The sequence below is a fragment of the Rhinolophus sinicus genome, linkage group LG06 (genome assembly GCF_036562045.2).
Source record: "Rhinolophus sinicus isolate RSC01 linkage group LG06, ASM3656204v1, whole genome shotgun sequence".
Classification (NCBI taxonomy): Eukaryota; Metazoa; Chordata; class Mammalia; order Chiroptera; family Rhinolophidae; genus Rhinolophus; species Rhinolophus sinicus.
Genome location: NC_133756.1, coordinates 148,492,465 through 148,508,311, shown reverse-complemented (window position 1 = coordinate 148,508,311; position 15,847 = coordinate 148,492,465). Strand labels below are relative to the sequence as shown.

Here is a 15,847-nt window from a genome sequence, read left to right as displayed (position 1 = left end):
GGTGACAAATTGTAGACTGAGTGTCAGTGTTTAAAGTATATGGCCAACCACATTGTCAGCAGAGAAGACTTCATTTCAGAACCTTTCCCAATGGACATTTGTCTTGAATGTACTCAAATCCGGAGCTAGTCCTTAGTTTTGTACTCTCAAAAATTTGATTTTAGTAACTCATTATGAAAGTTGTAGTCACACTTACTGATCACATAAGAAATGGATACATAGAGGACAGTACTGATTTGCTAAACTGTAGCTAGAACTGTAATAAACCCTTCAAATATTTCATTCTGTCAAATCTTTTCACGTAGAACTTAAATTTTCTTGAAATCATATCTTAGAGAATGGGATGATAAAACCAATGAATAATCTTGCTATAAAAATACACAATCACATTTATATGAAAATGTGTATGTAATTTCAAGAGATTCACAAATTGCTTGAAATCCATTCCTGAACTTCTTAGGAACCCATGGATTGAACTATGAATTTTTATGGAAGAGCAAATTATAATTAAATAAGATGATTAACAAAAAAAACTATATGAATCAAATTGCTTTAGCATCATATTATAATAGCCTGATGTATTAATCATTCTCTATAATTGGACTTCAGTTGTTACCAGGATTAGACAAATAGCAATAACAATAAAAATGACAAGCATTCATACAGTATTGTTTATGTATCAGGCATTGTTCTGAAAGCATTAACTCATGCCTCCTCATAACAATAGTGTATATAAATTAGAGTATCCAAACTCTTGGAAGTTTCACAGATGGGCACTACACACATTTGTATCTGAGTTTTTTAAAAGTCTCTGTATTTCATTAGTGAGTGTCCACTTAACTATATAAGTAGTCAGCAATCTACAAGAACCAATATTTTCTTTATTTTTTTTTTGTCTATTCTTTCTCTCTCTTTCTCTCTCTCTCATTTGTTTGTTTCATTCTTTCTTTCATTAATATACACATATGTAGTTTATACAATGTGTCAGGTACACTGGATATGGTATTTAGGACACAGCTTATTGCTGGTAAGGATAAATTTTTATCCTAATCTATTATTTTCAATCACCCATTTGCATGCTGATATTTGGTAATCTATTTCTTGAAAATGTTAATGTATTTATATGTTTTTGTTTGCTTGTGGAGTGGGGGGGTAGGCAAGGAATAATTATTGAGTCCTCTCTTTACCATTTATACTAAGTTGTATACCACTTTTATTTATTTTTTTGGCTTACATAATGGGTCTTGTGAATGGACGTTGATAATAGCTTATCAAACCTGGTCCCTGACTATAAATTGAAATCTAGGCTATATTCGGTAATGCAATTCAGCAGATATTTACTGAATGCCTAGACATCATCCAGTTCCTGTCCTTAGGGAATGTATAAGTGAATAGGTCAAACGTATTCCTAAACATTTAGATTCAAACAGAGATTTGGTAACTGCTGTAATCTTGACATTACAGACCCTTAGGAGAAAGATGTATCAATACTGGCCACTAAGACCCAGGAAGGTCTATAGAAATTGTCATTTTAAAACTGGCTCCGAAGTTGGGTAGAATTTTGAAAGGAAAATCAGAGTCGGATACTGCAGGCCATGGGAGAAACAGGAGCAAGGCTCGGAAGTAAAGTAAGGGGTATATTTTTAGAATCAGAAACAGACTGCAGCCTAGACTGTATTATGGAGAACAGTGGGAGATAAGACTGAGAAAGCAGTATGGCCCAGCATCAGGGAGTGTCTCACATGACATATTAAGGCAGGAGTTTTCTAGAGGGCAAATTTGGCCCCCAGAGAACATTTGGTAATGGTCTGGAGACACTGTAGATCGTCACAACTGGGGGTGCTACTGGCATCTAGTGGGTAGACGCAGTAAGGGACTTGGGCTTTATTCTGTAAGCACTGGGAAACTATTGGTGGGTTAGGTTTTCCTGAACTGTGACTGTCTAGGTCCCCATGTAGTTGTTATGCTAAATCTATAGTGTTACTTTGATGATCTCGCCCAGGGAATGCACAAAACAAAAAGACCAAATTTGGTGACGAAGAACAGCATGTGTCAGTCATTTTGTGGCCCTGCACCTGAGAAAAAGAAATAATAAAAAGGAAAGGAAAAAAAGAGACGTTTTCATGCATTGATGGGGCTCCAGGCTCAAAAATGTCCGTGCAAAGGAGAATGCAGGCATTGTTACAAACAGGTACATTTCTGATCTTTGCAACAGTCTGGTTTCATTTGCGAAAGAATGAACTATCAAGTGATATATGGAGCTTGAGGTTTTAAACGTTTTTCTTTGGTTATGCATTTCAGTAAACCAACACAGCGAGCAGCTGCCATAAAAATATATATATATATAAGCACATCCCTGAACAGCTTAAATCCCACTCTTTAATTTGAGAAACAACTCAGTCATCTAGATTTCATTTCTTCATAAATAATCAACTACAAAACGTGAATATGATCAAAAGGATTCAGAAGCAGCCAGAAACTTTCATGCACAGTATGCTTCTCTCTCTTGCATCACGTGAGGCTAAACAAGCAGGAAAACACAAATAAATTTTATTTTTCAGTTTGCCACGTCGTTGGCTATATTTCTGGGTTTGCTTTTATAACATGAAGTAGATTTGACTTTTTGTTGCTAAGACAAAGTTGGAGCTCTCACCACCCACTCCAATTCCTTGCCTATTCCAACATTCCTTTGGATTGTACAGAAGAATTAGGAGATCTTCTTTCACCCGTGGATTTTCTAATTAACGGTTCAAAGGAGTTCCAGAAGCAAGAATGTGATGAACAAGAGGTTACTCCATTTAAAGGGCATTGGAAGATGATTGACTTTCTGCCTATAATTCTTGTTCTCTGCTCTAAGTGGTTTGATCCAATGGCGCGACCCAAAAGCTAAGTCAAACCTTCTTAATTCTGAAGTATAAGTAGGTGCCAGGTGAACAAGCAAGTCATAAAAACTACTTATGCATCATCTACGTTGGAATTTTCAAGGCAATCGTGTTATTTTTAGGCACATACAGCAGAGGGCATTGTTTGGCCAAACTTAAAACAGGGCTGCTATTGACAATAATAGATAAAGACAATGAAATAGTAAAGTCTTTTCCATAAAAAAGAAGAACAAAAAAACCCAAAGTGAGGAAGGAGACAATGAAATGACCTTTCTATTGCTTTTCTCTCCCTAGCTTTTCTTTGTAGGAAAGATTTCTCTGAAAATAACTGAAAACTAGACAAGCATTATTCCAGAAATTGATGTAATTCCTACTATGTGAGTTGAACTCCACTAGGTGCCACAGATAAATTAGTGAATGTGACTTCATTTAGGTACTCAATTAATGTATAGGTTTAACTATCTGCAAACTGCTTCTGTCTGTTTGAACACCCATTAATTTATTTATTCACGCATTTAACAAATGTTTGATGAGTACTTTTTTCTAGATAATTACCACTGAATAGGGGAAACAAGTATCTGCTCCATGAAACTTAACATTCCACTCAAAGGGACAGGCAGTAAGAAAGTAAACATCTAAGTATATGAGAAAATACAAAATAATGATAAATACTGTGATGAAAATGAAATATGATGTGATGGACAGTGAAAGAGCATCAACTTAGGCTGGGTGAGCAAGAAAGAACTTCCTGAGAAGGTCAAATTTAAAGAGAGCCCTGAATAATAAGGAAAAACAACTGCAAAAATGGAAGGACACACGCGTTGCAGGCAGAGGGAACTCTAGTGCAAAGGTCCTGAGTAGGAGAAAAAGCTTGGAGTGTTTGAGGAATGAAGGAAGTCCAGTGTCATTGAAGAGAGAAGGAGGATGAAGAAAGATGCAAAGTAAGAGAGGTAGGCAGGCTCAGACCGTCATTTGATAGAAGTCAAAACAGTTTGCATTTTGCTCTGTAATGGTATAGAACTAGGAGCATTTCCATTGAAGAATGACATAAACATACCTATGTTTTTAAACTTCACTCTAAATACTGTATGAAGAATTAATTGTGGTAAGGTAATGGCAGAAGTAGAGAAACTGGTAAAAGGGTATTTCAGTGGTCCAAGTGAGAAATGAAGACGACTTGGTCTACAAGAGGACAATGAAGAAAAGTAGATGGATCCACTTATATTTTAGTAGTAGAGTCAGATTGGTAGCGTTGGTCTGGATGTCAATCAAGAAAAAGAAAACTCAAGGAAGATTCTTACATTTTTGCTTCGAGCAACTGGATGTATGATAGTTGCATTTATGGTGGTGCATGGGCAGGTTTGGGGATCTGCTTTCAGTATATGCTCTGCCATTTAGTGCATGTAATCCTCTCAATGTCTATTTGTTAACGTTATTGTCATTACTCCCACTTAAGGAAGGCAGGGCTTGGGAAGGCCAATTTACCAAAGACTAGTCAGTAATACTAAGCCAACTCTCCAACCCTTCTCACTTCATTCTAAATCTGTTTCTTGTCCAACTAGGTTTTGCTAATATAAATTGGGGGGTAGGAGGTGGCTTTCTATGCCTCAACATTGTTCCAAGTTGAAAGTATAGGATGCCATTAGGGAACCCAGACTGAATGTGTGTTTAGTAGTCCTTTATGTGCAGTTTACAGAGTAGACATAAGCAGTGCTAGAAATCAGAGATGCCTCTTTCCTGACTTACACATCAGTTTCCAGAGTGATACCCTGCTCGCTCAGTGTACATTGATTTTTTTTTTTAATGTGGTCACATACAGAAGATAATTTTGCTATCACTGGTGTTTCGTACTCTACAGGATTTCAACTAGAGCTGATTAATTTGAACATGTGCATATACGTTTCTCAGTAGTCAGATAATCAGATTGAAGATCAGTTCCATTCGGTTCTAAAGTAACATGAGGGATGTCGATTATTAATGTCATCTGACCTTTCCATCAACCAATCTTCTCTCTCCAATTTATTTTACACACAAGGGCAGCACCTTCCTAAAACAATCACCTCATCACATCCTTTCCTGCTTAAGACCTTGAAGTTTCTTCCTAAGTCTCTTTATTGAAGCAAATCCAGACTCTTCTCACAAGCATGCAGAGCTTCTCAGTTGGGCCAATTTAACTATCTAAATTCTATAGTGTAAGCTCTGCTTCCATTAAGTCAGCTTTCTTACTATTTTGTGCTCTTTCTCCTTTGCTTTCACAGTAGTGTCTTCCTGCCTTTTCTTAAAACTTTCTCTGATGACCTGTGTCTATTTTGATTTCTGACAATGCCTAATGGCATTTAGATGCCAAATATATTGAGTCGCATTAGTACCTAGATACATACATGTACATTTTTTATTTTTTATGTGTATCCACACATTTCTATTATAGCGATAACAAGACTGTGCAGTTCCAGAAGGCATGGCCAATTTACTACTCTTATAATCCTTATTTTATACTCCCCAGAACATAGCAACATGTTACTTTTTTTCTACATGTTTCTTTTTTTTTTCTGCTTTTCTTTCTTTAATATATCATTCTCTCTACTCACTGCTTCTCATCTGATGTCACCTCTAGACATTAAACATATGTAGTCTTTTACTATAAGCGACATAAGTCTTCTAGAAAAATGAAAATGCAGACTGAGGTGTTTTTTGTTTTGTTTTGTTTTGTTTTCCTAAATCTCAGTTTCTTAAAATCCCAACAGTTTCTAGAAACATTGCAAGGTCAGTGTATTTAGCCAAACAGCCTCCTTTTGATTTGACAGGTTTATTTCCTGGGTTATAGCCATTTCAATGTTGTATCATTTCTATTACATTTGCCTAGAGCATCAGCCCTGGGCATATTTACAAAAATTTTATTTTCTCTGAAAATCTACAGAACCTCATACTCGTGCGTAATGGTGGAGAAAGCACAACATATTTGTAAAATTGGGTTTCAAATGAGAAAAAAATGAACTACATTAAGAAATATTTGTATGATAAATTTGATTCGGAGAGGTGTTATTTAATTTGTTTTTCCTTTCCTTGTGTAGTCTAGCATTCTTTAAAATTTAAGGAGATCCAGAGAAATGACTACAGCAGAAAGCCTTAGCATGATGGGGATAAGTCTCACTGCCTTTCTTAGAAGCAGATCATGTTGCTTCAGCTTACTTTGTTTCCTTTGATAGGTCTCACACTTATAATAGTAGAAGAAATCAGAATTTTTCTACTGTCTCATTTGTCTTTGCTTTGCTATTAGTTAGGGGAAGAGGGACATAGCAAGAGAAAAAGGCAGGAAGAGGAAGGAAGGAAGGAAGGAAGGAAGGAAGGAAGGAAGGAAGGAAGGAAGGGAAGGAAGGAAGGAAAGGACAGAAGGAAGGAAGGAAGGAAGGAAGGAAGGAAGGAAGGAAGGAAGAAAAGAAAGAGGGAGAGAAGAGAATGAATGTGAAAGTATCAGGAAAGGTTTGATTGTAAGTAACCAGACAAAAATGATAACTATACGGTAAGGAATGGATTATTTTACATAATAAGAAAATACATAGGAAGCCAGTTTCAAGATTCATTAATTCATCTGCTTATCACAATAGAAACAAATGCAAATTCTTTCCATCTTTCCATTTTTCCATCCTTGGCATGTCAGCTTTGTTATCAGACTGCCTCCTTTCTTGGCCACAAGATGGCTGCAGCAACTCTAGGCATCTTATACTCACAGGTATATCCAGAAACAAAATAAAGAACTACATCTTCTCCATGTTTTTCTTCTTAATTTGGGGAAAGGGGGGAAAAAAAGTTTCTCACACCCTCTCAGCTGACTTTTCCTGACATCTCATTGGTCAAATTATGTCACATGACCAGACTTAATAAGTCTCTGGCAATAGGACTGGTATAGCCAACATTTGTTTAGACTAGGGCTCAGCAAACTCTAGTCTCAGCTGACTTCTCCTCACACATTGTATTGGGTCAGCCTCTCCCAAAGTAGATGATGTAGTTTCAGTTTTTTGATTTTTTCTTTTTTTCTTTTTCTTTTTAGATGGGAGTGAATTTTCCTGAACATAGTTTTCTTAGGGTAGAGTAAGGGAGTAAGTAGGATGTTGATTAGGGAACAAATGTGAAGAGGGGGCAAAGGGCGAGAGCAAGAGAGAGCGAGATTGATATTCAAGCACATTTTAAATGAATAACCCTCCTTATTATTGCATAAAGATGTCTCCCAAAACATCACCGACATGACCTGTTGATAAGACAGTGCTGAGTTTATTGCTCACTATGGTAGGGTAGAACACCACCTCACAAAGGTTTGGGAGTGTCTGACAGGAACGGTGAAGATTAGACCAGAATTTACTGAGAATTGGAAGTTTGATTTTAGGATGCTTTTTCAACATGGGAACTTGATTAGGATTGCATAAGAATTATGATACAGCAATCAGGATTAGAGAAAAGAGCAAGGTGAGGTGACAGATTCAAAGAATCTTAGAGCGCAGACTTTCATTAGTACTTTCCTAAAGAGTTGATGGATCTTTGGGTTCCTATAAGGACAATGAAACAAATAGTTTGCTTTGGCAGGAGAGTCCCAGAAGAGGATAGAGATGCTAATAAAGACAGTGGGAGAGCAAAGTCATGTTGATGTCAGTGGTAAGGTATGGTATGGAAGTCTCGGTGTCCAGGCTGAGTGGCAGGTAAACTGTTCGGTTCAGTGTTTAAGGAGTTTTGTTGTTGTTACCTACGGATGTGAATGTAGCTCTCTGTTGGGGTTGAGGGTTGGGTGCTTGTGTTTAAATTTATCTTTCTCCCACCTCACTTCCAAATGAGTTCCAATGTCTATACACAGTTTATGCTGACTTAGCAATGCTACTGTGCTAAATAAATCATCCTCATTAGCGACTCTCTCCTGCTCAGTTCCTTCTGTGTCTCTCAGTGCACTGGAGCATGGGTAGGGGAAGAAGAAAGATCTGTTGACAAAGTCAAGATATCCTCTGGGCCAAGGCTAAAAGTATTATAGTTTAATTCAAAACCCACACAAATCCATTTGTAAATAAATGCTGTCAGATGGCATTGTAATAGATAGTGCATACCTTTAAATTGATTTCCTTTTGATGTGATAAAAACATCTTATAAAAGAGATGTTGAAACGTGGCTTTTGATGTAAAGTAACATAATTTAGATTTTAAAATAGAAAACCTTTTGTTGATAGTAGTTTATTCAATTCAGTGCATGCACCAAGCATTATTTGCTGTAGGTTATAAATCAGCTTTGAGCCAGTTATAATTCATAAATCGTTACTTATGACTGATTTATGGGAAAGCCCATTAATTGCAACTACAAAAAGACCTTGAAGTAAGCAAGAAGCAGAAAATAAAACAGGCTGGGGATTGAAAAAGGATAGACATGCATACTCTACAATTAATAGCAATGTATCATGTTTGCATAAGTTTTACTGATAACGTATTTCTAATCATGCCAGTTAATCCTTACCAGAACTTTGAATAATAAATAGCATGGTGACTTCTATCTTATATGAGAGGGAGAAACTGAGTGTCCCATCATTGTATGTTTAATATGTATTAACTATTTATTATATATCATTGATTGTGAGCCAGTAACCTTACATATATTATGTGACAGCCTTAACAAAAGCCTTTGAGTAGAGAACATGACTGTTGCTCTTTTACAGATGAGGAAAATAAAGTATAGAAAGGTGAAGTGACTTTCTCAATTGTAAGGTCATGGAGATTCAAGCAGGCATGTGAAATCAGGAAGTCTCACACCAGAGCCTTCTCTCTTGGCCAGTAGACATGGCTGTCTTTGCTATTTCATATTTTAAAGAGGAAAAAGTTAGCAGCAAATGGCAGAGTAAAGAATTATCATCTTCACTTCTGTGCTATTTCCAGTTAACCAATTATTTCAACCTGTGTTGCCACAGACCCTAAGATTCTGAGAAGAGTTTTGGGGTGAGGGGTAAGAGGAGGAATGGAGGAGCAGGACCCTGGACCCCAATCCTAAAAACCATCATCAATCAGTTAATGTATTAGGGATTTTATGTGCTATTCCTTTTTTTTTTCTTTTTTTAATTACCAATTACCTTAAGAAGTGTGTCTCTAGGGGAAAGGAGCATATGTAATATTATAACAAGTCATACAAGTGGAAAATTTTCAATGGTCATGATTGCTGGAAATTTCAATAGCGTTCTATTTAAAATGGAAACCTGAAAGGGTTTTTAAGGTCATGTGTAAATTTACAATGAAAGATCTAACTCAGAATGTGAAGCCTACCAACTATATTATTATCTATAAAGCCATCAAAGAATTAATTGACGAGTAGGGCCCCGCTATTTTGCCATTAGTTGTTTTAAAATATAGATTTTATTTTTATTCAGGTATGGTGAGGCCAACAGATCAGACGACAACTACCATTAAAAAGATATGTATATATACCAGGGGTGCCAAAAAAATGTATACAAGTGGACACTTGGTCAACATTGCCCAAGCAGTAGTTCACCGTAATCAGAAGTATCTGGACACTGATGGTAACCACTTTGAGCACCTCTTGTAATTGCAGAAATCAAATGTGACTTGTATTCATCTTTTGTTATTGGTATATACTGACTATTACAATTTTAATAGTTTTTCCCTTCCTTAAAATCTGTATATATTTTTTGGCCCTCTCTGTGTATATTTACTGACTGTTCTTAAGAGGAGAGTACATGCCTTGCCACACAGGGAAGTGCCAGGGTTGGTCAGGAGGTAGAAGGAGCAAGGGGAAAACGTGAGCAAGAGCCTCCCTCCAATGTGTATCGGAGGGAAGGCAAGGTAAACAGTCTTAGGACTGGCTAGTGTGAATAGCCTGAGTGGGTGCTGGCCAGAGAGGCTCTCCCTAGGTGCCTAGTATCTAGCCCGAGGATGGTTAGGGCAGAAGGATAGTGGCCACGGTGTAAAAGCCCTGTGAGACCCAACAAAGGACTTGAGTGGGGTATGGGCTTCAGATTGATTGGTTTGAATATGAACAGCGTGTGTGTGGGCACGAATACTACATGAGTACATATCACTACATGTAGGCAAAGAGTTGTCATTAAATAGTGCCCGTTGTGCACATTTCCAACAGCCATTTTATTGAGTACCTACAGTATGTCAGGTGCTGTGTTGGCAGAAGCCTAAGAAGAGACCGTCAGACATGGCCTGTGTCCTCACAGAGTTCACAGGGACAAATGATCTCAGTCCGGGAGGATGTGAAAAGTCAGCCTGGAACCACAATAGCCAGGAGGAGGGAAGTAATCAGTCTGCCTGGGAAGTCTAGGAAATGAAATACTAACTTAGAACCTTTAGTCAAGTTCCTTTGCTGCCATCAGGAAGGAGACAAAAATAAGCCTCTGAAGCCCGAAAGCAATCTGTGACTTTAAAGGTCACTTTCTTGAGGTTCAGGTCCCTTTCAGTGGTTTTGTGAATGTGGATCTAGGTTTAAGGGTTGTTAATGACAGCTGTCTTTTCTGAGTAAGGAATCTCCTATTACTGGAAAATAGTCTCTTCTCCATCTTGTTGGACTCACTATGAAAATGCAGTTATTTCCAAATGCTAATTTACATGGAGAACCTCACCACCAGCGGAAGAATTATATCCTACAGAAGAGCCAGCCCTTCTTGCTTCAGGCCCTTGGGTAGTGGGGAAGGAATTGATGGCCAGGTAACTGGACCTGTCTCTGACATTGACTTTTTCTGTCCAAGGCTCACTTGGAACCACAGAAAGATCTTTTTTAATTGCTTCTTCTTGCTACTAGTTTCTTCCAAAGATGTTCTCCCTCCCATATTAGTTTAACATGACCATTCTTAAAAACAAAGCTGATGGATCACATTCCACTCTAAAAATAAAACATGTCACGTGGAGGACAAAACAGTGATTCCTAAGTTTGACAAAACTCTTGGAGGTCTGGACCTGATCTCATCCCAGCACCTTTCTCTTCCCCAGGCTTTCCATTCTTCTGCCACAGGGAACATTTCATGGTTCCACGGAGGTCCTAGCATCTTTCACGTGTCCTTGTCTGGACATAGGCCAGTCCCTCTGCCTGAATTGCTCCCCTTTCCTTTCTTTACCAGCTTCTACACACTAGAGATCAGATGACCCTTTTATTTGAAAATTCCCTGATTTACCAGCACAAATTGAGTTGCTCTGACATCAGTCCCCAGTGCCCATTTGGCCTGGTCTCAAGAACGTATAGCACTTGTTCATATATTATTGCACTTCATCTGTTTGCCTATTTATTTCACCTCTTGAAGTGTCATTCTCTCAGAGGTCAGGTTTATGTTCTACTTTATAAGTCCAGAACTTAGTAAAATGTCTGGCTAAGGGCAATGACAAAAACAAGTACAATAATAGCAATAATAATAATAAAGTCTGACATGTATTGAGTTCTTACAATGTGGGAGGCATTATTCTAAGTGCTTTATCTGCATTAAGTAATTTTCCCTGCACAATAGTACCAAGGGGCATAATATCATTTCCATTTTTCAAGTGAGAGACTGAGCCATGGAGAGGATAAGTAACTTTGCTAAGGTGACACATCATAAGTACTAAATTAGTGCTTTTTGAATTGGAATGTGGTCAGCTCCCTCCCCTCGCCCCATTTTTTCTTTCCAAGAGATTAATAGCAGAGCACTGTTTATTGAGATGAGAGATTAGGGAGAAGTCATTACACAGGTGCCCAATCCATGATAAGCCAGTGGAGTGGGGCATATACTGGGTAACACAAGTTCCTTTGGAATGCCTCCTTGTGTTGGAAGAGATGCAGAAAGTCATTTATTTTATTTCTTTTACAGCCAGTAAGTATAGGGACGTGAGATTATAATAGTCCTGTTATACAAAAGTATTTCTATAAAAAAATATTATGTTTCATGTGAAATGATTTAATCTGTGATGTGTCTGCCTATAGGTAACAGTCGGCTATATTATAATGAATGAGCTTTTGTACATGAAACTCTGTAGAAGTTAATGTACATTTGTGCATGTCACTATTTCAGTGTATCTTCACAGGTACCATAAGTTAAGTTGCCAGTGTGTACAGCTGTGTTCACACCAAAGGGGAGGTATTTTCAAAAAATTAATTACAAAAAAAATTAAAATATATATGTATATGCTGCCCTCATTTTCTCAGTAACCTTTTTGTGGAGTATTTGAGAGCTTGCGTCCTAGACCAGTCTGATGAACATCTGAGCCCTGGTTCTGTACTTCCTAACCATATGAATTTATACATGTTACTTCCCTATGATAAATTTCTTCATCTAGAAAATGGAGTAACAGTTCCTGCTTCAGAAGAGCACGGTAAGGATTAGAAAGGATCAGGGCCTGCAACCTGTGCAATTGCAAAAGGCCCCATTCTCAGAAGGGCTCACACTTGGTTTAATGCTCTGTTGTTACTGATTTGAAATTCTTAATGATTATTAACAAAGCAAATGCCTATTTTCATTTTACACTGGGCCCCACACAGTATGTAGCCATTCCTGGATAGGATTGTTTGTGGAGTCTGTAGCCAATGGTGTCTGGCTCAAAGAATGAGCCCAAATAAAATGTTAGCTATTATTAATTTTACAAAGGATCTTTTAGTTGGTTGAGTATAGCCCCCAAATTCTATTGTCTGACCTTTTCCAATCTGGTCTGGACGTTGAATCTGACGGTGGGGTACATCTCATATGTCCTCATGCATTTGGGTCATACATGGTTGGTTAATACTATTTTAAGGCCCTCCACCTCATTGTTCCATTTCTCTGTGATTGCACATCTGCTGGAATATGGGTTGTGGTAGGATGCTAATTTGAGGTACAGAAGCACTTTTTTTCTAAATATATGAGACCTATCACTCAATGAGGGACATTAGATTTGTTTTTGATCTAGGTTAAGAAATGATGTGTTTAGCTGACACACTGTTTCACTGACTTTGTTCTAGAAAGACATTGTGGAAAAGGCCTAATGCTCTTTTTTTTTTTTTCTTTCTTTCTTCTTTTTTTTTTTTTTTTTTTTGTTTGTTTGTTTGTTTGTTTGTTTGCATCACAGACTATTTGAACTCCAGGAGGACCAACACCAGATAAAGTATGAATGTTGAACAAGATGACCTTACATCCACAGCAGATAATGATAGGTCCTAGGTTTAACAGGGCCCTATTTGACCCCCTGCTTGTGGTGCTGCTGGCTCTTCAGCTTCTTGTGGTGGCTGGTCTGGTGCGGGCTCAAACCTGCCCTTCCGTCTGCTCCTGCAGCAACCAGTTCAGCAAAGTGATTTGCGTTCGAAAAAACCTACGTGAGGTTCCAGATGGCATTTCCACAAACACTCGGCTGCTGAACCTCCATGAGAACCAAATCCAGATCATCAAAGTGAACAGCTTCAAGCACTTGAGGCACCTGGAAATCCTACAGTTGAGTAGGAATCATATTAGAACAATTGAAATTGGGGCCTTCAATGGTCTGGCGAACCTCAACACTCTGGAACTCTTTGACAATCGTCTTACTACCATCCCCAATGGAGCTTTTGTATATTTGTCTAAACTAAAGGAGCTCTGGTTGCGAAACAACCCCATCGAAAGCATCCCTTCTTATGCTTTTAACAGAATCCCTTCTTTGCGCCGGCTGGACTTAGGGGAATTGAAGAGGCTTTCATACATCTCAGAAGGTGCCTTTGAAGGTCTGTCCAACTTGAGGTATTTGAACCTTGCCATGTGCAATCTCCGTGAAATCCCTAACCTCACTCCACTCATAAAACTAGATGAGCTGGATCTTTCTGGGAATCATTTGTCTGCCATCAGGCCTGGCTCCTTCCAGGGGTTGATGCACCTTCAAAAACTGTGGATGATACAGTCCCAGATTCAAGTGATTGAACGGAATGCCTTTGATAACCTTCAGTCCCTAGTGGAGATCAACCTGGCACACAACAATCTAACGTTACTGCCTCATGACCTCTTCACACCCTTGCATCATCTAGAGCGGATACACTTACATCACAACCCTTGGAACTGTAACTGTGACATCTTGTGGCTCAGCTGGTGGATAAAAGACATGGCCCCCTCCAACACAGCTTGTTGTGCCCGATGTAACACTCCTCCCAATCTGAAAGGGAGGTACATCGGGGAGCTCGACCAGAATTATTTCACATGCTATGCTCCTGTGATTGTGGAGCCCCCAGCAGACCTTAATGTCACTGAAGGCATGGCAGCTGAGCTGAAATGTCGGGCCTCCACCTCCCTGACCTCCGTATCTTGGATTACTCCAAATGGAACAGTCATGACCCATGGGGCGTACAAAGTGAGGATAGCTGTGCTCAGCGATGGCACGTTAAATTTCACAAATGTAACTGTGCAAGATACAGGCATGTACACATGTATGGTGAGTAATTCTGTTGGAAATACCACTGCTTCAGCCACCCTGAATGTTACTGCAGCAACCACTACTCCCTTCACTTACTTTTCAACCGTTACAGTTGAGACTATGGAACCTTCTCAGGATGAGGCACGGACCACAGATAACAACGTAGGTCCCACTCCAGTGATTGATTGGGAAACCACCAATGTGACCACCTCTCTCACGCCACAGAGCACAAGGTCAACAGAAAAAACATTCACCATCCCAGTGACTGATATAAACAGTGGTATCCCAGGAATTGATGAGGTCATGAAGACTACCAAAATCATCATTGGCTGTTTCGTGGCCATCACACTCATGGCTGCAGTGATGCTGGTCATTTTCTACAAGATGAGGAAGCAGCACCATAGGCAAAACCATCATGCCCCAACAAGGACTGTTGAAATCATTAATGTGGATGATGAGATTACAGGAGACACACCCATGGAAAGCCACCTGCCCATGCCTGCTATTGAGCATGAGCACCTAAATCACTATAACTCTTACAAATCTCCCTTCAACCACACAACAACAGTTAACACAATAAATTCAATACACAGTTCAGTGCATGAACCGTTATTGATCCGAATGAACTCTAAAGACAATGTACAAGAGACTCAAATCTAAAACATTTACAGAGTTACAGAAAACAAACAAAAGACAGTTTATTAAAAATGACACAAATGACTGGGCTAAATCTACTGTTTCAAAAAGTGTCTTTACAAAAAAAAACAAAAAAGAAAAGAAATTTATTTATTAAAAATTCTATTGTGATCTAAAGCAGACAAAATTATGTGTATTCCTCAGAACCTGTTTTTGCTGCACTTATTTACTATTTCCCCACATCTCGTCCCTACCTTCCCTGATTGCCATATTTTTCATAGGAGATCTCAATTCCCTAAGAAGCTGGTCTAGAAAATTTTGTAAGAATTCTGTTACACTTGAGATTTTTATGGTGAATTCTAGTGGTGAGATCCAGTCTATTTTGTCTTTTTTTCTCTTTTATTTTCCCCCTCATCTCCTTATAAGTAGTCCATTGGGGAATGCAATATTAGAAATAGATTTTTAAGAGAGAATGAGGAGAAAAAATGCAAGATCTTATATTTTTCATGTAATGACCTGTTCTGTATTTATGAGGAGGACCAATCAATGGAAAAAGAAAAAGGAAAAAAAAAAAAAGTAAGCAAACAGATTAATTTACATATGAACATCTATAAAACCCATGATCTTTTAAACAACTCTAGAACCAGAATTTGTAGTTCAAAAGCTAAAAATAAGATTATAAATAAAATATTGTTGGTTTTTCTGTACCTGGACACAGCTCATTTGTAGTATGGCTCAAATGTGAGAAAGTTGAAGGTAATTATATTTACTACTTTCTAAGAAAGAAAATACTACAGTATTCCTCAATCACAGCATCAGTCTCCATGGGGTCCTATTTCATTTGTTGACTTGAGTTTTGGATCTATATAATCAAGGATGCTGTGGTATTTTTCCCTCTCATTAGGGTCACCCTTTGTAGAATGCTCAGATTAAAATATAATGATTTTGTGAAGTAAATTCAATTCCACTTGTAAG

The 15,847-nt window shown here is 38.2% G+C and overlaps 1 protein-coding gene across 17 annotated transcripts in view; it reads left to right on the top strand.

Moving 5' to 3' along the window:
• Window positions 1-15,579, top strand: part of LRRC4C (leucine rich repeat containing 4C) — a 1,074,501-nt gene extending 1,058,922 nt beyond the window's left edge. For all 17 annotated transcript variants that reach the window (XM_074336244.1, XM_074336243.1, XM_074336242.1 and 14 more), the window contains one exon: window positions 12,932-15,579. In XM_074336244.1, coding sequence (XP_074192345.1) covers window positions 12,974-14,896 — 1,923 coding nt within the window. In that variant the 5' untranslated portion in view covers window positions 12,932-12,973 and the 3' untranslated portion in view covers window positions 14,897-15,579. The remainder of the gene's footprint in view (window positions 1-12,931) is intronic.
• Window positions 15,580-15,847: the final 268 nt, after the last annotated feature.